Below are 22373 nucleotides of genomic sequence, written 5' to 3'. Positions count from 1 at the left end.
GTTTGTACCACATGCCCCAAGGAGTGTGTCTGCCATGGTCCAGATATGCTCTTGTGCTCATATGGCTTATAGGTTCCATCTATGAGCCTGTTGAAGCTTGTGTCTGTTGCCACCTGTGCTTTATCTAAGGGGCATGGAACCTGCCAGAAGGGTCTTTCTTAATGAACCAGCTTCTTGACTTGTAGATTGTCTCGCCAGCTCTGTTGTGTGACTTCACAGTGTGACTTCCACCGGGGATGCATGTTTTCAGACTTTTCTAAGCCAGCAATACTTTCTTTTATAACTAAAAAGGATTTTTATTTTTTATTTAACACTTAAGATGTTTAACAATGTTTTAGGATAGGGAGGGAAAAGGAGTAACTCATCCACATCACTTCTGACACTATGCTGACTGTTCATTCTTTTTATAATCCTATTTTTTCTTATTTCTAATTTTTTTGTAGCCTAATTTTGAAATAATTGCAAACTTAATGAAAAGTTGTAAAAGTTATCAGCACATGAAGTTTGGCATATATCAAGGTTTTCTACCTTATTGAGTAAGTTAATTAGGTTTTCTGTATCTTTACTTATTTTTTTTCCTCTTGATCTATCCTGAAACTGAGAGTGACATGTTATTTTATTATTAATGTGTTGTATCTATGTCTCTTTGTATTTCCCATAGTTTGCTATTTATAATGTTTATTACTGTGTTATTTGGTACACAGATATTTGTAACTATTATATCTTCAGTTGAATTGTGACTTTTAGCACTGAACTCTTTTCTTTTATATAACAACCCTTGTAAGGGTCAGAAAGAAACAGCATCCCCTCCCCCATCTGCATATACCTCAGAAAAATGGATTTGTCTAAGTTGATCTGATAGGAGAAACAAGTAGGCCTTGCTCTCTCTTACGCTGATTTATTTGCCAGCTGAAAAGTAGAGGTGAGGTCATTTTAAAATTAATTAAAATCTCTGAATCCAAAAACCAGGTGCAGTTCATTCCCTTGGATCTTTGCCTCTCAACGGTCTCTTGGTAGCTCCATAATTCTTTAGTGTGTCAAAAGTGTTAAGGTGTTTAATGAATAAGTTCTGAAGCAGAACTAATTAATGGAAAGATAAAAATATAGTCAATAAATACCTTCTCTTTTAACATGGAGAGGTGGCTTCAAGATGTTTTCTAAATAGGGCACATGAAGATAATTGCAGTTCATGTCTTTTTCTAAATTGAAGTTCTTTCAGTTCTTACACCTCCACTTTTTTTTTCTTTTGACCTTCTCACTTTTTATAAAACACAAAGATTTCCAAATTAAGTTCATGATGCATACATAATATTGCATGTACTTTAATATCTTCTTGCATTTTTGTTTTTACCCTGTAATTACTTAATGTGAACAGATTTATTCGTATGCCTAAAATAGCCAGGTTACTTTTAAGTGTCTGACAAAGTATACTGTACCTTATAGAGACTATACAAATGTCATTTCCCTACTAACTTTAGACCCATCTTGTAAAATAGTTGATTTGCTGCATTCACATTTTGACTTTTCTCTTTTCACTGATTATTAAAATCATATGGTTAGAATTATTAATCTAAGGCAATCTATATCTAAGTCTGTTACCTGTAACTTTAAGTTCCCAAGAGAACCATGCTTATTTATGTGGAGTTTAAACAGAGGCTTAGATGGTGTTTTTAAGTTGAAGGGAGAAGGCATAAGAGAAGATGAAAGAGACAGAATTAAATGAACTTAATAATATAAAATGGCTTCCCAGGTGGCACAGTGATAAAGAATCTGCCTCCAATACAGGAGACATACGATCAATCCCTGGGTGAGGAAGATCCCCTGGAGTAGTAAATGGCAACCTGACTGAAGTATCCTTGCCTGGAAAACTCCATGGACTTAGGAGCCTGGTGGTCTATAGTCCATGGAGTCCACAGAAAGTTGAGCAAGACTGAGTGCACACACACAACACAACACAGTAATATGAAAAGTGTAATTTCTATTACCTGGGTAAAGATTGTATTTTAATTAGAATCGTTATTTAGAATCAGTTCATCTCTTATAAACATTTGTCAGTTATCAAAGAAAACATAAATTCTTCAAAGAATTTGAAAATTTCTCTCAAAGAAAACATAAGAACTCAAAATCTGCTTCTTATTTTTATCCCCCGCCCACCCCCCCCCCCCAAAAAAAACCCAGAAACCTGAGATGTGAATGAATAATATTCTTCTATTTTGAGAATCTGTGAAAATGTTACTTTAGTGTTGTGGCTTAGATTTCTTCCCATATACTTGTTGTTGAAAGTCAAGTGTTTCACACTTAAATTCTTTAAAGGGCTTTTCCCAAGCTCCAGAAAATTATTTTCCTTTGTATCCACATTTCTTTGTTTTGAGATGCTGTACTGTGAACCAGGTATATTTGCTCTACATATTGTGATGATGATGAGCTTAGTTAATTTAGACATTTTTATGAAAGTAAACCAGTTATTTGCTTTAAAAAACTCATGCCTGTCTTCTTTTAAATTTTCTAAGTAGTGAGTAAAACATTGTTTGTCTATAGCTTATGTTATACACTTTAGAATTCCTCAGTATATAGATTTTAGGGTAAAATATAGTCTATTATCTGGTAATTTAGACTTAGGGGATTCTCTGCTGCCTTGGTAGTAAAAAAAAAAAAAGAAAGGAAAAAAGTCCTCCTGCCTGTGCTGGATACCTGGGTTTGATCTCTGGGTTGGGAAGATATCTAGGAGAAGGAAATGGCAACTCACTCCAGTATTCTTACCTAAGAAATCCCATGAACAGAGGAACCTGGTGGGCTACAGTCCATGGGGTCACCAAGAGTTGGACATGACTTAGTGACTAAACAACAAAACAAAGTTTAGACTTAACTTCACACCCTTTCCCTGCCATCCTTCAAAACTGATCTTGTTCATTCTATTTTCTTGGTGTCTCTTTAACCTATACGTAATGTACTTTCTATGGAGGGCCACCCAAGATGGATGGGTCATGGTGGGGATTTCTGACAAAATGAGGTCCACTGGAGAAGGGAATAGCAAACCACTTCAGTATTATTGCCTTGAGAACCCCATAAACAGTATGAAAAGGCAAAAAGATGGGACGCTGAAAGATGAACTCCCCAGGTTGATAGTTGCCCAATATACTACTGGAGATCAGTGGAGAAATCACTCCAGAAAGAATGAAGAGATGGAGCCAAAGCAAAAACAAAACCCAGGTGTGATTGTGACTGGTGATGGAAGCAAGGTCCGATGCTATAAAGAGCAATATTGCATAGGAACCTGGAATGTCAGGTCCATGAATCAAGGCAAATTGGAAGTGGTCAAACAGGAGATGGCAAGAATGAATGTCAACATTTTAGGAATCAGTGAATTAAAATGGACTGGAATGGGTGAATTTAACTCAGATGACCATTATATCTACTACTGTGGGCAAGAATCCCTTAGAAGAAATGGAGTAGCCATCATGGTCAACAAAAGAGTCCGAAATGCAGTACTTGGATGCAATCTCAAAAAACAACAGAATGATCTCTGTTCCTTCCCAAGGCAAACCATTCAATATCATGGTAATGCAAGTCTATGCCCTGACCAGTAATGCTGAAGAAGCTGAAGTTGAATGGTTCTATGAAGACCTACAAGACCTTCTAGAACTAACACCCGAAAAAGATGTCCTTTTCATTATAAGGGACTGGAATGCAAAAGTAGGAAGTAAAGAAACACCTGGAGTAACAGGCAAATTTGACCTTTGAGTACAGAATGAAGCAGGGCAAAGGCTAATAGAGTTTTGCCAAGAGAACACACTGGTCATAGCAAACACCCTCTTCCAACAACACAAGAGAAGACTCTACACATGTACATCACCAGATGGTCAACACTTAAATCAGATTGATTATATTCTTTGCAGCCAAAGATGGAGAAGCTCTATATAGTCAGCAAAAACAAGACCGGGAGCTGACTGTGGCTCAGATCATGAACTCCTTATTGCCAAATTCAGACTTAAATTGAAGAAAGTATGGAAAACCACTGGACCATTCAAGTATGACCTAAATCAAATCCCTAACAATTATACAGTGGAAGTGAGAAATAGATTTAAGGGACTAGAGCTGATAGATAGAGTGCCTGATGAACTATGGAATGAGGATCATGACATTGTACAGGAGACAGGGATCAAGACCATCCCCAAGAAAAAGAAATGCAAAAAAGCAAAATGGCTGTTTGAGGAGGCCTTACAAATAGCTGTGAAAAGAATAGAGGTGAAAAACAAAGGAGGTAAGGAAAGATATACCCATTTGAATGCAGAGTTCCAAAGAATAGCAAGGAAATATAAGAAAGCTTTCCTCAGCAATCAATGCAAACAAAGAGAGGAAAATAACAGAATGGGAAAGACTAGAGATCTCTTCAAGAAAATTAGAGATACCAAGGGAACGTTTCATGCAAAGATGGGCTCGATAAAGGACAGAAATGGTATGGACTTAACAGAGACAGAAGATATTAAGAAGAGCTGGCAAGAATACACAGAAGAACTGTACAAAAAAGATCTTCATGACCCAGATAATCATGATGGTGTGATCACTCACCTAGAGCCAGACATCCTGGAATGTGAAGTCAAGTAGGCCTTAGGAAGCATCACTATGAACACAGCTAGCAGAGGTGATGGAATTACAGTTGAGGTATTTCAAATCCTAAAAGATGATGATGTGAAAGTGCTACACACAGTATGTCAGCAAATTTGGACAATTCAGCAGTGGCCACAAGACCGAAAAAGTTCAGTTTTCATTCCAGTTCCATAGAAAGGCAATGCCAAAGAATGCTCAGACTACCACACAATTGCACTCATCTCACATGCTAGTAAAGGTATGCTCAAAATTCTCTAAGCCAGGCTTCAACAATATGTGACCCATGAACTTCCAGATGTTCAAGCTGGTTTTAGAAAAGGCAGAGGAACCAGAGATCAAATTGCCAACATCTGCTGGATCATCAAAAAAAAGCAAGAGAGTTCCAGAAAAACATCTATTTCTGCTTTATTGGCTATGGCAAAGCTTTTGACTGTGTGGATCACAACAAACTGTGGAAAATTCTGAAAGAGATGGGAATACCAGACCACCTGACCTGCCTTTTGAGAAACCTATATGCAGGTCAGGAAGCAACAATTATTACTGGACATGGAACAACAGACTAGTTCCAAGTAAGAAAAGGAGTACCTCAAGACTGTATACTGTTACCATGCTTATTTAACTTCTATGCAGAGTACATCATGAGAAATGCTGGGCTGGATGAAGCACAAGCTGGGATCAAGATTGCTGGGAGAAATCTCAATAACCTCAGATATGCAGATGACACCACCCTTATGGCAGAAATTAAAGAAGAACTAAAAAGCTTCTTATGAAAGTGAAAGAGGAGAGTGAAAAAGCTGCCTTAAAACTGAACATTCAGAAATCTAAGATACATGGCATCTGGTCCCATCACTTCATGGTAAATAGAGGGAGAAACAGTGGAAACAGTGGCAGACTTTATTTTTTGGGTTCCAAAATCACTGCATCTGGTGACTGCAGTCATGAAATTAAAGATGCTTACTCCTTGGGAGAAAAGTTATGCCCAACCTAGACAGCATATTAAAAAACAGAGATGTTACTTTGCCAACAAAGGTCCATCTAGTCAAGGGTATGGTTTTTCCAGTAGTCATGTATGGATGTAAGAGTTGGACTAAGAAAGAATTGATGCTTTTGAACTGTGGTGTTGGAGAAGACTCTTGAGTGTCCCTTGGGCTTCAAGGAGATCCAACCAGTCTGTGCTAAAGGAAATCAGTCCTAGGTGTTCATTGGAAGGACTGATGCTGAAGCTGAAACTCCAATACTTTGGCCACCTAATGGGAAGAGGTGACTCATTTGAAAAGACCCTGATGCTGGGAAAGATTGAGGGCAGGAGAAGAAGGGGATGACAGAGGATGAAATGGTTGGATGGCATCACTGACTCAATGGACTTGAATTTGAGTAAACTTTGGGAGTTGGTGATGAACAGGGAGGCCTGGCGTGCTGCAGTCCATGGGGTCGCAAAAAGTCAGACATGACTGAGCAACTAAAGTGAACTGCACTGCTCTTGGAAGAAAAGCTATGACCAACCTCAACCGCAGATTACAAAGTAGAGACATTACTTTGCCAACAAAGATCCATCTAGTCAAAGCTATGGTTTTTCCAGTAGTCATGTATGGATGTGAGATTTGGACTGTAAAGAAAGCTGTCATCAAAGAATTGATGCTTTTGAACTGTGGTGTTTGTAGAAGACTCTTGAGGGTTCTTTAGACTGCAAATTCAAAGCAGTCAGTCTTAAAATGAAATCAGTCTTGAATATTCATTGGAAAGACTGGTGTTGAAGCTGAAGCTCCAATACTTTGGCCACCTGATACGAAGAACTGACTCATTTGAAAAGACCCTGAGACTGGGAAAGACTAAAGGCAGGAGGAGTAGGGGAAGTCAGAGGATGACATGGTTGTATGACATCACTGATTCAATGGACATAAGTTTGACTCAGCTCAGGGAGTTGGTGATGGACAGGGAAGCCTGGTGTGCTGCAGTCCATGGGATTGCAGATTCGCACGGCTGAGCGACTGAACTGAATGTCCTTTCCCATGACCATTGCTCTTAAAATTTTGGTTCTGGGTCATGGCTACATCTGAAAGGCATATTTGCTATCTGTTGTCAACTTGAACCTCCAATTCTATGTTATGCTGCCATCTGAATAATTTTTCTAAAATATAAAATATCTTTTTTGTCTCTTTGTTAGGATTGGCTTTTTAGCCTCTTCAGGATAAAAACATGACTTTTAGCCTGGACTGTGAGGCCTTTTAAGTTCAGGTCTGTGCCCTGCTTTCCAGCCTGATTTGTGCCATTCCCTATTCCTACTCTCTTTTCACCATGTTGAATTACAGAAAGTTTTCTGAGCACCAAGTTCTGTCTTCCTGGCAAGCTATTGCGTATACTGCTTCTTTGTTTAAAACATCTTTTCTCCTCTTTTTGTCTGACTCTTGCTTCTTTACCTTCTTTTACTCTCTCCCTTTTTGCCTTGGTCTGGACTAAGTACCTTTGTTCTGGGCTTCCATTACATGCCTATACAGGGTTCTTCATCTGTCTTTTACTTGTTTATTCTTCTACTGTGTTGTGAGTACTTGAAAGGTCTTACTCATTTTTGTCTCTCTGTCATCTGTGATAAAAGTGAAAGTGAAGTGAAGTTGCTCAGTCGTGTCTGACTCTTTGTGACACGTGGACTGTAGCCCACCAAGCTCCTCCGTCCATGGGATTCTCCAGGCAAGAATACTGGAGTGGGTTGCCATTTCCTTGTCCTCTTTAATAGTTTCTCAGTAAAGGTTAGGAGAAGGCAGTGGTAACCCACTCCAGTACTCTTGCCTGGAAAATCCCATGGACGGAGAAGCCTGGTGGGCTGCAGTCCATAGGGTCGGGAAGAGTCAGACACGACTGAGCGACTTCACTTTCCCTTTTCACTTTCATGCATTGGAGAAGGAAATGGCAACCCACTCCAGTGTTCTTGCCTGGAGAATCCCAGGGATGGGAGAGCTTGGTGGGCTGCTGTCTATGGAGTCGCAGAGTTTTACACGACTGAAGCGACTTAGCAGCAGTAGCAGCAGCTAGGATCCTAGCTTTAGCATAGATCTAATACAAACTGAGAAAACACTTTCCTACTGTTAGTTGGGCAATTTGAACATGGAGAATAAGAAGGGATAAATGCTAAATATCTCAGGCCACTAAAAACTCTTTACTAAAACACTATTTCCTTATTTTCCATTAGCAACTCCCAGTATCAAGAAAGAATTGAACTTACACTCTGGTTGTTTGCCATGGTAGAAAATTCTTTTTCTATGGAAGGGAATTTGGCTTTAACTCCTGAAATTGCCATTACTTTTACCATCAACTGGAATGGATAGATCTACAAATTAGTATTATTTATTGGAATATCAATGCTTTAGGGTTAAAAGGGACTTATAGAAAGAAACATCTTATCTCTAGTTAGTAATTGAGCATGCCCATGCCTAAGTAAAATTTAAATACCTAGATATGTTTGGATTTTAAGATTTCCTATCACAACTTGTAAAGTTTATTTTTGAGAAATATAGTCTAGACCCCTAGACTCCTTTGAAAGTCTGGTTTAAATACTAATAGTTGTTAAATACTCACTATCTTATAAATATTATTATATCAAATTCTCTAATTTATCTGTGAAAAAAGTGTTCAGTATAGTCATCTTGTTAGTTGCTCAGTTGTGTCTGATTCTTTGTGGCTCCATAGACTGTAGCCCACCAGGCACTTCTGTCCATGGAATTCTCCAGGGTCCTGACCCAGGTATCAATCCAAGGTCATCGGTTCTTTACCATCTGAGCCCTAGGGAATTCATCTTACAGATAAAGAAGCCAAGGCTCTGCAGTATCAGTGAGTCACCCTAGGTCACACCTAGAAAATAAACGGTGGGTAGAGGATTTGAACCCAGATTTCTCTGACTCAATGTCCATCCTCTTAACCATCACATTTCAAATGTGATGCTTTCTTTACCAGGAATTTTAAAATAGAATTTTGAAATTTTGGTTTAATCTTGACAGAAATTAGAGTGCCAAATATTAACTTTACCGCTTTGTTTCCTTTTACTAAAAATATTTTTTTCTGGGACTTCTCTCAGGGTCCAGTGGTTAAGACTCTGCTCTTCCATTCAGGGACCATGGGTTTGATCCATCGTTGAGGAACTAAGATCCCACATGCCACACAGCCAAAAATAAGCTTTTCTTCTAACAACACTGTTAAGTATTATAGCAGTAATTAACACAAAATTGTAAATCAACTATTCTTCAATAAAAAAAAAAATCATATCTTAAAAAAAAGTACCATAGAAAGTAAAGTGTAAAGGGCTTTCCTTGTGGCTCAGAGGGTAAAGCATCTGCCTGCAATGCAGGAGACCTGGGTTCTATCCCTGGGTCAGGAAGATCCCATGGAGAAGGAAATGGCAACCCACTCCAGTATTCTTGCCTAAAGAATCCCATGGACAGAGGAGCCTGGTAGGCTATAGTCCATGGGGTTGCAAAGAGTTGGACAGGACTGAGTGACTTCACCTTAGTTTTTTTTTTTTTTTTTACCCAGGTGCAAGATGTTTAATCAGCTACTATATGTCTACAAATATGGCCCTCCTCCAAGTGACTAGTTTACCCCATAAAATTGTTTCAGTCTGGGGAGAACTGACATGAGCCCTCAGAACATAAAATGAGGATATTAAGTTCTGTCTTTTGTGTGGGTATTGGAAAATTTCAGAGTCCATCTGGTTGGTAGGTATTAATGTGGAGGATGCATCACCATTGCAAGAATGGCTACAGATCTTTTCAGTTTCTTCCATGAAGACGTGGAGTCTACTTTTCCACTCCTTGAGTTTGTACTGGTCTTGTGACTTGTCTTGGTTCCTATGCTTAATGCTCCACTCTTCCCTTAAGTGCTAACAGTTTCTGGATAGAGTTGGAAGGCTTGTCTTGCTTTTCTCATTGCTCTTCTGTTTTCCTGAAGTCATGGCATCTGTGTATAGAAAGCTTCATCTTTATTTTTCTAGATTTCTTATACCTACCTACACACCAGTGTCTTGCTCCCACTATGCTCCTCTACTCTGCCTTCCCTTAGTCAAGCCCATTATTTCATATTTTCTCAAAAAGTATCAAGTGTGCTTTTATCTTTAAGAAATTGAAAGTTTAACTAATTACAAGTTTAATAAGTTGGTTTTGTTTTGTCACTAAGAAGATCAAAGCTAGTACATTGTAGGTGTTGGTTGACTTGCTCTGTGAATGCCATTGAGAAGTCAGTCTTCTTTTTGGTATATGGAGGTGGAGGTGTTAGTGAGTAGGTGCACATCAAAACTACTAGAATTTTTTAATTTGTAAACTAAAAAACAGGTTCATAAAGTACAACAATATAAACATATAACCTAATGAAGCTCTGTAGTTCAAAGATCCTGTAACCATTTCACAGGTCAAGTGAAAGACCTTTTACAATCTCCATCCACTTGGGAGAAGTTACACCTTGTGATCCATTCTAAATACCAAGTTTAATTCACCTATTTCTGAATTTGATCTATCATTTAAATCTACAAGTTCCTCTTTTACCCCTTTCTTTTCTTTATAATTATTTGCTGAAGACCCTGAGCCCTTTGTCCTGCAGAGTTCCCACAGTCTGGACTCTGCTGATTGCATCCTGACTGTCATTTAGCAGGCTTCTCCATCCTCTCTATTTCCTGTCAACTAGCAGCTGGATCCAGAGGCCTGATCAGACTCAGGTTCAATCCCTTTGCAAGATTATAAGTGGGTCTGTGTTCTTTCATCAGATGACACGTATTTTTGTCTCTAGCTGTATTTTTGTTTTGTTAGCAACTGTCAGTACTCAATGCTTAGCTCCATTAACTCATTGGAAGTTGCAAAAGGGAAGTATTCTAGTTTATATTTTTGTTTTTGATTGGAATGCTTTTATAGAGAGTTACCTCTCAACTACTATTTGGTTACCCAGTATACAGTTCACAGGAGAAGGAAATGGCAACCCACCCCAGTATTCTTGCCTGGAGAATCCCAGGGACAGAGGAGCCTGGTGGGCTGCCGTCTATGGCAGAGTCAGACACGACTGAAGTGACTTAGCAGCAGCATGCAGTTCACATAGGAGTGACTGCACATATACTTAATACTTTTCCATTATTTACCAACTTTTAAGATAGCCAGTTGGTTTCTTGTCCTTTAAGGGTACCTAGATAGTTCCTTAAAAATATCTTTATGCACTAATGAATTTAAACAAATGATGAATTTTAGTGCATTACAGTTTTGACCACTATTGAAGTGCCAATTTCCTGTCTTTGCCAAGTTAGAGCCCCTTCAAGTTGGCTCCTATGTCTTTTTGATACAGTAGTCTTTGATGACTTCATTGCTATGCAGTATGAGCAGATCCTCATCTTGTATAATTCTGCCTCACACCTGAGGCATTTCTCCAAGAAGCTTGAATTGATTTTTGTGAAATTTGTTTCACAGTTTTGGTCCTACAGATATTCACAGCTACTGAGTCATTGTTTCTTGGTCCATTTAATAAATAAAATGAGGAGAAAGATATATCTGTGTTTGTGTCTCTGTATATATGTGTATATATACCCATATATATAGATAGATAAAAATAAAATTTCTAAAGAGTTAATACAGATTATATTTAACTAAAATTCAGTATACTAGGGCTTTATTTATTCACTTCTATATTACATCTTCAACTACTTCTTCCATATTGAGACTGCTGGGGATGATCAAATTAAAGTATTGCATAATGTTCTGTTGCTTTATGTGACATTACAAATATAGCAACCTCAGAATAACAATACTAATACCATTACCACCAGTATAATTACTGAAAATACATATAAAGATTTTTGCATATGCTTGTTTTCCCATTCTTCCCCACCCATCATTATTTTTAGCAGCCGTACTAACTCTATATTTTCAGAGCCTATAGCATAGCATACTATACCCTTTCCCTTTAACCTTCATTTAGCCTTAATTCTGCAAGTAACTATATAGTTAGGGCTACCACTAATCTGTATCAGTGTCTCTCTAGGTAATTTAGTTGTCTAAAGGATATTCACTAATCTTGGGAAAAATCCATGGGAGCAAAATCCCTGAGTTCTTTTATATTAGTAATATAGTTTGCATCCTTTGTTCTTGAAAATCAGTTTTGCTGGATATGGAATTCTTGGTTCATATTTCTTCATAGAGTATTTTAAATATGTTACTCCCTCGATCTCACTCGAGTCAATAGACAAATCATGGAGCTTTTGTTTTCTACTATCATGTCCTTTATATCTTCCTTTCCTCTTTAATCTTGTCACTGTCTTAACTTGTGATGAGGTGATTGTGAGGCAAGGTGAAGTCATGTATCTGTAATCTCTGAAATATCATACGGTTGTCTCACAGTGATGTAACGGTACTTCCTTGACACTCTTCATACCATTGCTAGTTCTGGTACTAAAGCACTGAATAGGCCATGACTGTCTTTACTTGAAACACTTCTGGTGGTTCTCTCTTTCAAACAGGATGAAGCAGACTGTTGCACAGCACTAAAGTTTCTCCCTCTTGGATGCTCTTTTTTCCCTCTAGACGTGGCCTTCTCACTACATCCCATAGGTTTCCGGTATTGGGGTAACGCTGCACATCATGCCCTGGGCAGATCATGTTCATGCTGCTCTTTCACAAAAAATTACCGCTCTTCTCTCAAAGACTCCACTGTGATTAAACTCAAACACTATTTTACTTGTGAAGTCTTAATGAAACTCCCTTGAATTAAAAATAAACATTTTCTCTTATGTACTTTGTCATTCCTGATCCTACAGTACTTATCTTTTCCTATATATTTTGGACATATTATATACTTTTGGACATATATACTTTTTTGGATGTATTATATACTTAAAAATTCTTGAGAGCAGGATTTCTATTTTCTGCATGTCTTTTCCCCTACAGTATAAAACGCATGTTCTAGCTTAAGTGTAGTGCTAGAGTTAGGGTTAGGATGCTGGATGCATTCATTGAATGGGGTGAACTGGACAGCCATCATTTCTCCCATTTGACAGATGTGAAAGTTATAAGACTTAGTTATTGTATGAAATTATAATAAGTCTCAACTCTGAATGCTTTCTTTGAAAGATAAAATAGAATTTTAAGACTTAACTACTTTTTAATTTAGTCTCTTTCTTAGACTTTTTAAAAAATAATATGCTACTAACTTTCTTGATTTGGACACATGTTCAGATTTCTGTGTATAACCAATTTGTTCTTAATACTAAGAGTACCAAATTCAGGATTATCAGCCTGCTTATTACCACATCTTCTACCTCCGCAAAGGTAGCCGCCATTGTCCTTCACTTATTCATCAGAATACTTTCTGTTTTTATACATCCACTTAATGAGAACTATTTGGCTCATTCTTTGTGCATGTCAATAAAAATTCATAAGCTAAATCAGTAGTTTTTTAGGTAGATAAGAATTATTTGCTTCTCTCAAGGTGTCAGATTTGCATCTGTTATAATTTTTCAACAAGATGACTTTGAAGATCAATCACTAAAGACTGGCAGGCATCAGTTCTAAATGTTTCCAAAACTCTATTCTAACACACCTATATAATCTCTAAGTTTTAGTGCTCATCATGTTCTTTTCCTTCAAAATATTACTTTATGACATTTGCTATTTATAAAGTCAAAGTCAATTTAAAATCGCACACTTTAACAACTCTTAGCTTTGTTAATTTATAAATGAATTTTTGTGCATATGAATTCACAATAAAGTTTATGAACCGACTACAACAATCTGTTATAGTGAAGGGCTGACTAATAAAAGTAAATAGGTGAATTAAGTCCATTCTATAGAAGAATTGTTAAATAGAGCTATCACTGTATCACATATAGTTACAGAAAACTACCTAAGTAGTTCAAGCACTCTATTTTTAGGAATTCATTGGCTATAGTGGATTGCTGTACTAATTGATGAATAACTGAGATAATTTTTATGAATTCATTTTATCTATATCATTAACTCATCAAATGATGTGTTTCACATTAAAATAAAAACACTGTAAAATCAGCACCTCAGGGGACTGGTATACTACGATCTGTTTTACTCCTTTAATTATGTTGTAACTATTTGACTCTCTTTTGTCTTAAATTTTCCAGTTTTCTGCTATATGAATTGTTAATATCGTCTTCTATTTTACAATCCAGTTTCCTGTGGTTTGGAAGTGAAATGCTTCATAAGACTTGATGCAAAGAACTGAGAAAATATAAATAGACCAAACAACAACTTTCATGTCGAGTGTGAGCTTTTCTACTAATTTTAGCACTTTGGGGGAAGGTTAGTTTTCTCAAACTCTAAAATGTTTATAGCTGAAACTATTTGCACCCAGTGGGAGCTGACCTAAAAACTAACATCAAATATTCTATAGTTAAGAGGATGAACAGGATTTCCCAGTTCTAAAAGTATACAAATCCTTTGTGATGAAAAAAAAGGGCGCTTTTCTATTTGATAGTCCATACATAACCCTGTGTCTCCAGTGCTGTGATTCCTGCATGTTACTCAGCGTAAATGTGCATGATATTTTCTGAGGAACATTAGTCAGTTTGTAAATTTATTAGTTGAGTTATGTGACAACCATCTTCCCACAAGTGCCTTAAAAGTTGTGAATTGAGTGACTATTAGGTGATATGGAAAACTGGCTAAAGAAAAATAGTTTGATTAATGTCTGATTGATATATTGTGTATCCTAATGGAAATTCTGTATTATAAAACAATCAGTATTGCTTATATGTAACATGAGTTCTCATGTTTGGAGCAGGATAATCCATATTTATTAATTTTGCTATGCTTCTCTAGACATTTTTTAGGGAGAGGACCAGAGGGTAATTTTACTTTGGTTGAGTCAGTTAACTTCCCGTGTTACTTTTCAGCCTCATAGACTTTTTATTTCCCCATGATACTAAAAAAGATAAAGAATTTAAATTTTAAAATGTTGATAGAAATATGATGAGAATTTTAATTACATCAATTTAGGTTAAAAAAAAACATATAACAGACATTTGAATACCTCCACAATTTAAAATGATCTATATTGTCAGGGGAAATTTATGTATATATTGAATATCTTTTATCTATTGATGATACACTTATTTATTAATGGGTATTTATTTACTGTTCTTCAGATATATGTACCTACTTTATTAATTCAGTCCCACTAAAAAGTATAAGGAAAAACATCTGTGAAAATAATTTGTTATTTTTAAATAAAAAATTCATTATAAAAAATTTAGAAAATAAAAAGTAGAGAGAAGAAAAACAATAAACATATCACTTGAAGCCAATTTTTGTAATAGTTATGTGCATTTTCTTTTGTCTTATCTCCCTTTTGATTATTAACACAATTTATTATAAATTGATAAATAATAGTAACCTATAATATACCATGTAGACTAACATAAATTAATAAAACATAATAATTTTGTATCCATAAAGATTACTCTTCTATAAGAAGTTAAGGAATAGGAAACGGCAACCCACTCCAATGTTCTTGCCTGGAGAATCCCCAGGGGCAGGGGAGCCTGGTGGGCTGCCGTCTCTGGGGTAGCACAGAGTCGGACACGACTGAAGCAACTTAGCAGCAGCAGCAGCAGCAGATGTTTTATTGGAGGATAATTGCTTTACAATGTTTTGTTGTTTTCTTCTGTATAACATCATGAATCAGTCATAACTATATATTTATATCTCTTCCCTCTTGAGCCTGCCTCCCACCCCACCCCTCTTCCTCCCCTCTAGGTCATCACAGAGTGCCAGGCTGCCTCCCTCTGTTACATAGCGGCTTCCCACTAGCTAGCTATTTTTACACATGATAGTATATATATGTCAATGCTACTTTCTCAGTTCATTCCACCCTTTCCTTCCCCCTCTGTGTCCACAAGTCTGTCCTCTATATTGTTTCTCTATTCCTTCTTCCTTGCAAATAGTTTCATGAGTACTATTTTTCTAGATTCCATATATATGCTTTAATATATTCTATTTATTTTTATCTTTCTGTCTTACTTCACTCTGTATTACAGGCTCTAGGTTTATCCAGCTCACTACAACTGACTAAAATTTGTTCCTTTTTATGGCTGAGTAATATTCCATTATATATATATACCATACTTCTTTTATTTATTCATCTATTGATAGACATCTAGGTTGCTTCTATGTCCTGGTTATTGTAAATAGTGCTGCAATGAACACTGTGGTACCTGTGTCTTTTTGAATTGCTGTTTTTCTCAGCATATATACCCAGCATATATCTCAGCATTTGGGATGCCTGGGTCATATGGTAGTTTTAGGCTTAGTTTTTTGAGGAATCTCCATTCTGTTCTCCATAGTGGCTTTATCAATTTACATTCCACTAACAGTGCAAGAGGGTTCCCTTTCTTCCACATCCTCTTTAGAATTTATTGTTTGTAGATTTTATTGATGATGGCCATTATGACTGGCGTGATGTGTATCTCACTGCAGTTTTGATTTACATTTCTCTAATAATGACTGCGGAGAAGGCAATGGCACCCCACTCCAGTACTCTTGCCTGGAAAATCCCATGGATGGAGGAGCCTGGTAGGCTGCAGTCCATGGGGTCGCGAAGAGTCGGACACAACTGAGTGACTTCACTTTCCCTTTTCACTTTCATGCATTGGAGAAGGAAATGGCAACCCACTCCAGTGTTCTTGCCTGGAGAATCCCAGGGATGGGGGAGCCTGGTGGGCTGCCGTCTATGGGGTTGCACAGAGTCGGACATGATTGAAGTGACTTAGCAGCAGCAATAATGACTTTGACCACCTGATGCAAAGAGTTGACTCATTTGAAAAGACCCTGATGCTGGGAAAGATTGAGGGCAGGAGGAGAAGGGACGACAGAGGATGAGATGGTTGGGTGGCATCACCGACTCAAAGGACATGGGTTTGGGTGGATATTGGGAGTTGGTGATGGACAGGGAGGCCTGGGGTGCTGTGGTTCATGGGGTCGCAGAGTCAAACACAACTGAGTAACTGAACTGAACTGAATAATGAGTGATGTTGAGATCTTTTCATGTGTTTATTGGCCATCTGTATGTCTTCTTTGGAGACGTGTCAAGAGATAGACTTTTAATAGAAAATTCTACTAAAGTTTCAGTTTCATTTTTGTGTACTTTACTATAGCTGTAACCATAATTGTATCTTTATTTTTTACTTAACATTATGAGATCTGCATTTTTGCATGGAATTTCTGAAACTAGTTTTAATTCTCATGAATTAATATATACATAGCTATAGATTTCTGTTCTTTGAATATTTTTATTTATTTTTGCCAATCTGAGGTTATAATCAATAGCACTGCAGTGGATATTATATGCGTTTGTTTTAAATCTTTTGATTGAGTCCCAGAAGCAAAATTACTGAGTCAAAGACACTAATAGTTATTGTTGTTGCTATACATGAAAATCAAATAGTTGAAAAGTAATGAATATTTATAAATAGGTCAGAGCTTGTATTATAAGTGATAACTTGAGAAAACATTTCAGAAATTATTCAGAAAGAAATGTAATCATTTGTCTCTCTTCAATGTAAAACCCAGTATAGAAAGAGTAACAATGACAAGAGGAGAAAAGGAATCATAATAGTGGCTCAAAGCAGCCCTTTAAAAGTCCTGTTATTTCCATAACACTGGAGACTATAATAATATAATAGTTGATTTCTTCTGGTTAAAAAATTAAAAGATGTAGTAAAACTGATCCATTATCTTGATGTGAAGAGCCAACTCATTGGCTTTTTTCAAGAGCCAACTCTTTTCCTGATGCTGGAAAAGATCGAGGGTAAGATGAGAATCAAGATTGCCGGGAGAAATATCAATAACCTCAGATAAGCAGATGACACCACCCTTATGGCAGAAAGTGAAGAGGAACTCAAAAGCCTCTTGATGAAAGTGAAAGTGGAGAGTGAAAAAGCTGGCTTAAAGCTCAACATTCAGAAAATGAAGATCCTGGCATCTGGTCCCACCACTTCATGGGAAATAGATGTGGAAACAGTGGAAACAGTGTCAAACTTTATTTTTCTGGGCTCCAAAATCACTGCAGATGGTGACTGCAGCCATGAAATTAAAAGACACTTACTCCTTGGAAGGAAAGTTATGACCAACCTAGATAGCATATTCAAAAGCAGAGACATTACTTTGCCAGCAAAGGTCTGTCTAGTCAAGGCTATGGTTTTTCCAGTGGTCATGTATGGATGTGAGAGTTGGACTGTGAAGAAGGCTGAGCGCCAAAGAATTGATGCTTTTGAACTGTGGTGTTGGAGAAGACTCTTGAGAGTCCCTTGGACTGCAAGGAGATCCAACCAGTCCATTCTGAAGGAGATCAGCCCTGGGATTTCTTTGGAAGGAATGATGCTAAAGCTGAAACTCCAGTACTTTGGCCACCTCATACGAAGAGTTGACTCATAGGAAAAGACTCTGATGCTGGGAGGGATTGGGGGCAGGAGGAGAAGGGGACGACAGAGGATGAGATGGCTGGATGGCATCACTGACTTGATGGACGTGAGTCTGAGTGAACTCCGGGAGTTGGTGATGGACAGGGAGGCCTGGTGTGCTGCAATTCATGGGGTCGCAAAGAGTCAAACATGACTGAGCGACTGATCTGATCTGAAGATGAGAAGGGAGCCACAGAGAATGAGGTGGTTGGATGACATCACTGACTCAATGGATATTAGTCTGAGTAAACTTGCTGCTAAGTAACTTCAGTTGTGTCCAACTCTGTGCAATCCCATAGAGCCTGATCCCATCAGGCTCCACTGTCCCTGGGATTCTCCAGGCAAGAACACTGGAGTGGGTTGCCATTTCCTTCTCCAATGCATGAAAGTGAAAAGTGAAAGTGAAGATGCCCAGTCGTGTCCGACTCCCAGCAACCCCATGGACTGCAGCCCACCAGGCTCCTCCGTCCATGGGACCCTCCAGGCAAGAGTGCCGGAGTGGGCTAGTAAAGGACAGGGAAGCCTGGCGTGCTGCAGTTCATGGGGTCACAAAGAGTGGGACATGACTTTGCGACTGAACAACAACAATTATCCTTTTACAAGAAAACCTACTATTTGATACATTTGCTTTGTGTGTGTTTCTGGGAAGAAGAGGGTGCCTAAAATGAGATAGTACTGTATGTATGATTTAATATTCTGCTTTTATTATTTCACATAATGTGAACATTTTTCTGTCATTTTTATGAGACTTGACATGCTGACTCCAGTGCTGAGGCAAATTCGCTGTCACTCAAAAAAGTTATGATATTTAGTGGCTGCATAATAATCCATCAGTTATTTATTTATTTTTTTTAAACTTCGTATAAACTTTATTTGCATTAAGGAAATCAATATTTACTTTTTAAAATAAATCATCATTTTAAAGAGGAAAAAGTACATTTCTTTGACTCAGGATGGTGAACTGTTGATTTCAGATCACCAGTGGGTGTTGCTTTGAAGTTAATAGTTGATTTCTGTGTTCTATTATTTTAACATCCACATTTGACTACAGTGCAGCACTCTTCATGGAACTGTTTATGGCATAGCAAATCTGGGCCTCTGTGTTTTACCCAGCCTAGTTTCTTTGGCTCCGTAATTGTGAACTGGAGCTCTCTCCAGGGGCTCCGAAGCTGCGCATGAGGTTTAGCTCTGTGAAGAGGGAAAGGCATCCTTGGAGAATCAGTCTTGGTGAGCTTTTGTTTGCCTCCAGCACAAGCCTTAGGTGCTGAATAATTTATGTTTAATATATGTCGAGTCAGTTCCAGATTTATAAAGCTATAACAGGAGGTTCTTGCATATTGCATTTTACTGTCATTTCTACCAGAAGGAGCAGAAGAAAAGATGAAACTGAGAAGTCACCTTTGCTCCTTTTAGTCAGAATGGGAAAAGTTAAGGTGGCAGAAAGTAATGAAACCATTTCTTAAAATGAGGTTCTTGGCTTCTCTGTTGGATTTCATTTATTCATGTCACTCTAGATTTCCATCAAAGACTGAATTTAGGATGATGTTACTTTACATATTATATGAAAGTGTTGTACATTGTTATATGTACATATGCGGTGTTGCATACTTAGACTTTAAATTATGTTCTATGATCAGTAACATATGAAACTGATTTAGAAAAAAAACATGACTAGGATAAAAAAAACTAGTGTAGATACTTGAATGTATGTATCTTAACTATTTTCCAGGGAAAGGAGATGTGTTTGGAGACATCTTCTGGAAGGAAACTACCCTTGCTCACGCGTGTGCCAATGTCCGAGCACTGACATACTGTGACCTCCACATCATCAAGCGAGAAGCCTTGCTTAAAGTCCTGGACTTTTATACAGCTTTTGCAAACTCATTCTCAAGGAATCTCACTCTTACTTGCAATCTAAGAAAACGGGTAAGTTGTCTGGATCCATTTCCACTTACTAGCCTCTAGAGGGTTAATATATTATATTCTATTAGTTAAAGAGTGGTATAGTGATTTTATTTTGTAGTAGTACATTCCCATCAATGTAAAGTGACATAATTTTCCCCCTTTCTTTTTATTTTGCTTACTTTTTAAAGGAGTGATAAAAACCCTGAATACATGGATAAAGGTTTGAATATCTATTATTTAAATGTAAAATGAAAAGTGGACCTGAGGAGAAACAAACTGTGCTATAATTAGTTAATTCCTGGGGTTTATAATACTGCTGTAAAATTAATATCAGTGTCTCTGACTTTATTATATGAGTCTTTTAAAGCTTCTAAGTTTAATCAAACTGGTTGCCTACTTTATATTCCTGACTCTCTTTACCCCCTCCCTCTCATTTAATAATCAATTCATAAAGCTCATTTCTCATTAATTCTTTCAAAGTGCACTATCTCAAAAAATAATAAGCCATACTGACATATCCTACAAATAGATACAGGAATCTTTTACTTTGTGTGGCTGCTACAAATTTAATCTTCTTGCTGTTTTCTTTTTTATTGATGAGTGTGGCACAAATTGAATTTGCATAAAGAATTCTTCTAGCTCTGATTTATAGGTCATTGGACATTGGTGAGGGCTCTTTTATTGCCAAGAATGAAATAGACGTTTGGATAACTGCACTTAAGGAATTTCATCTAAGATGATTGCCTGTCTGCAGTGAAGTATTTTGAAATAACAAGCCTTCCCTTCCACCAACCCCTTAAATAGAACCTTCCTGCTAGTTAACATAGAGAAAACAAAAATCAATCCAAGTGGCAAATGAACATCTATACTGCATCAACATAGAAATGAGCATAAGCAAATCAATATAATTCTCTACTCAGGGTTCCAAGAGGGTATAAGACTGCAGGAGTCATATTCGTGCCAGTGTCAACACTTGGTTCATATTTGAAAAGCAGTTTCTGTTTATATATTGTTAACAAATAGTTATTGAGCATCCACCTGAAAGACAAAATGTAAAGAGCTATAGAGAACATGAGGCCTGAATAACACAGTCTTTATGCTCAAGGAGCTGACAGGCGAGTGTGAATGTTATGTGAAAGGCAAATATGTGAAACATCTCTTTGTACAAGTAATTGAGATTTAAGGTAATGATAAACCTGGAAGACTGGTGCCAAGTATGAAATAAACAGAGCACCTGCTCCTTCATTAGGGAGATTGGAGTCCTGTCTATTATTACACCGAAATATGTCACTTCACTCTGTGCTCTACCTTTTCCAGTGACAAATTCCTCTTCTACAAGGCTGCCTGGTGGATATTTGAAACTCATATCTTATTAAATCTTCCCAATATACATTTTGGCAGTTTTAGAATCTTCCCACATACTACAAACTTACACAACCTGGATCTGTCCTTACAGTCCTCAGGGCAGATATTATTGGTCACTGTCCTCCTCTAAGTATTGTTGTTTATACATTATCTCATCTGATGTTTATAATATTCTTGTAGGGAAAAGGGCAGTTGTTTTCCCTTCAAAACACATGGTAGGGATTAGTATTAAATAACCAAGTGATATACATGTAATGTAAATGATTGCATCCCTCAAAGAAGGGTAATAAAGACAAAATAAACTTTAGTTCTTCAAAATGTGTTAATCACAAAGCTCTATCATCTTTTTTTCTCTTTCAAACATCTGAGCACATGCATATCACACGTGTCTGGGCACACACACACACACACACACACATTGGTTATGAGAGCCAAGTGTGTGTAGCAGCATGTCTATCTCTGACAGGCATAGAAGTAGAGCAGAAAACTTGTGCTATTTTTTAATGGGACCCAGGAATTGTGCACCTGCCTCTAGGTGTGTGAGTTAAATCAAATGACTTCTTCCTTTAATAACCTGTTCCTTGTTATAATGTGTGTCAGGTTTTTTGTTTGCTTGTTTTTAAAAAATATTTCCTGCCCTTCTTTAATTGATGAATGGTGTCAATAACTTGAATGTTGGGTCAGGTGTATTTCTCATCAGTGTCACTTTGTTCTCAGATAAAAGTATTTTCATAATTAAGAGAAACTGAGACAGTATCTTCCTGTGATTCATGAGAAGAGCTACCATTTTGAAAGTCTATTTTATATCCATGTTATTCAACATAATTTACATATAATTAATCGAATTAAATATCAACAACCCGCAAATGAGGCAGTATAATCTTCATTTCATTGATGAGGAGGTTGAGGTTCTGAGATGGAGATAACTGGATGCCAAATAAATTATGGGTCACAGCCTAGATTTGAATCCATCTCTGCCTGTTCTAAAGCCCATATTCTTTAGTTTATACTGTGTTGCTTTTGTTTTTCAAATACCTGACTTTTCCCGCCA

The 22373-nt window shown here is 37.3% G+C and overlaps 1 protein-coding gene across 7 annotated transcripts in view; it reads left to right on the top strand.

Moving 5' to 3' along the window:
- Positions 1–22373, top strand: part of KCNH5 (potassium voltage-gated channel subfamily H member 5) — a 350572-nt gene that overhangs the window by 247841 nt on the left and 80358 nt on the right. For all 7 annotated transcript variants that reach the window (XM_055538285.1, XM_055538286.1, XM_055538282.1 and 4 more), the window contains one exon: positions 19782–19978. In XM_055538285.1, the coding sequence (XP_055394260.1) occupies positions 19782–19978 (197 nt within the window). The remainder of the gene's footprint in view (positions 1–19781; positions 19979–22373) is intronic.

Source organism: Bubalus kerabau, chromosome 10 (assembly GCF_029407905.1).
Source record: "Bubalus kerabau isolate K-KA32 ecotype Philippines breed swamp buffalo chromosome 10, PCC_UOA_SB_1v2, whole genome shotgun sequence".
NCBI classification, from domain to species: Eukaryota; Metazoa; Chordata; class Mammalia; order Artiodactyla; family Bovidae; genus Bubalus; species Bubalus kerabau.
The sequence above is the reverse complement of the archived record's forward strand: the minus strand, read 5'-3'. Positions and strand labels throughout refer to the sequence as shown.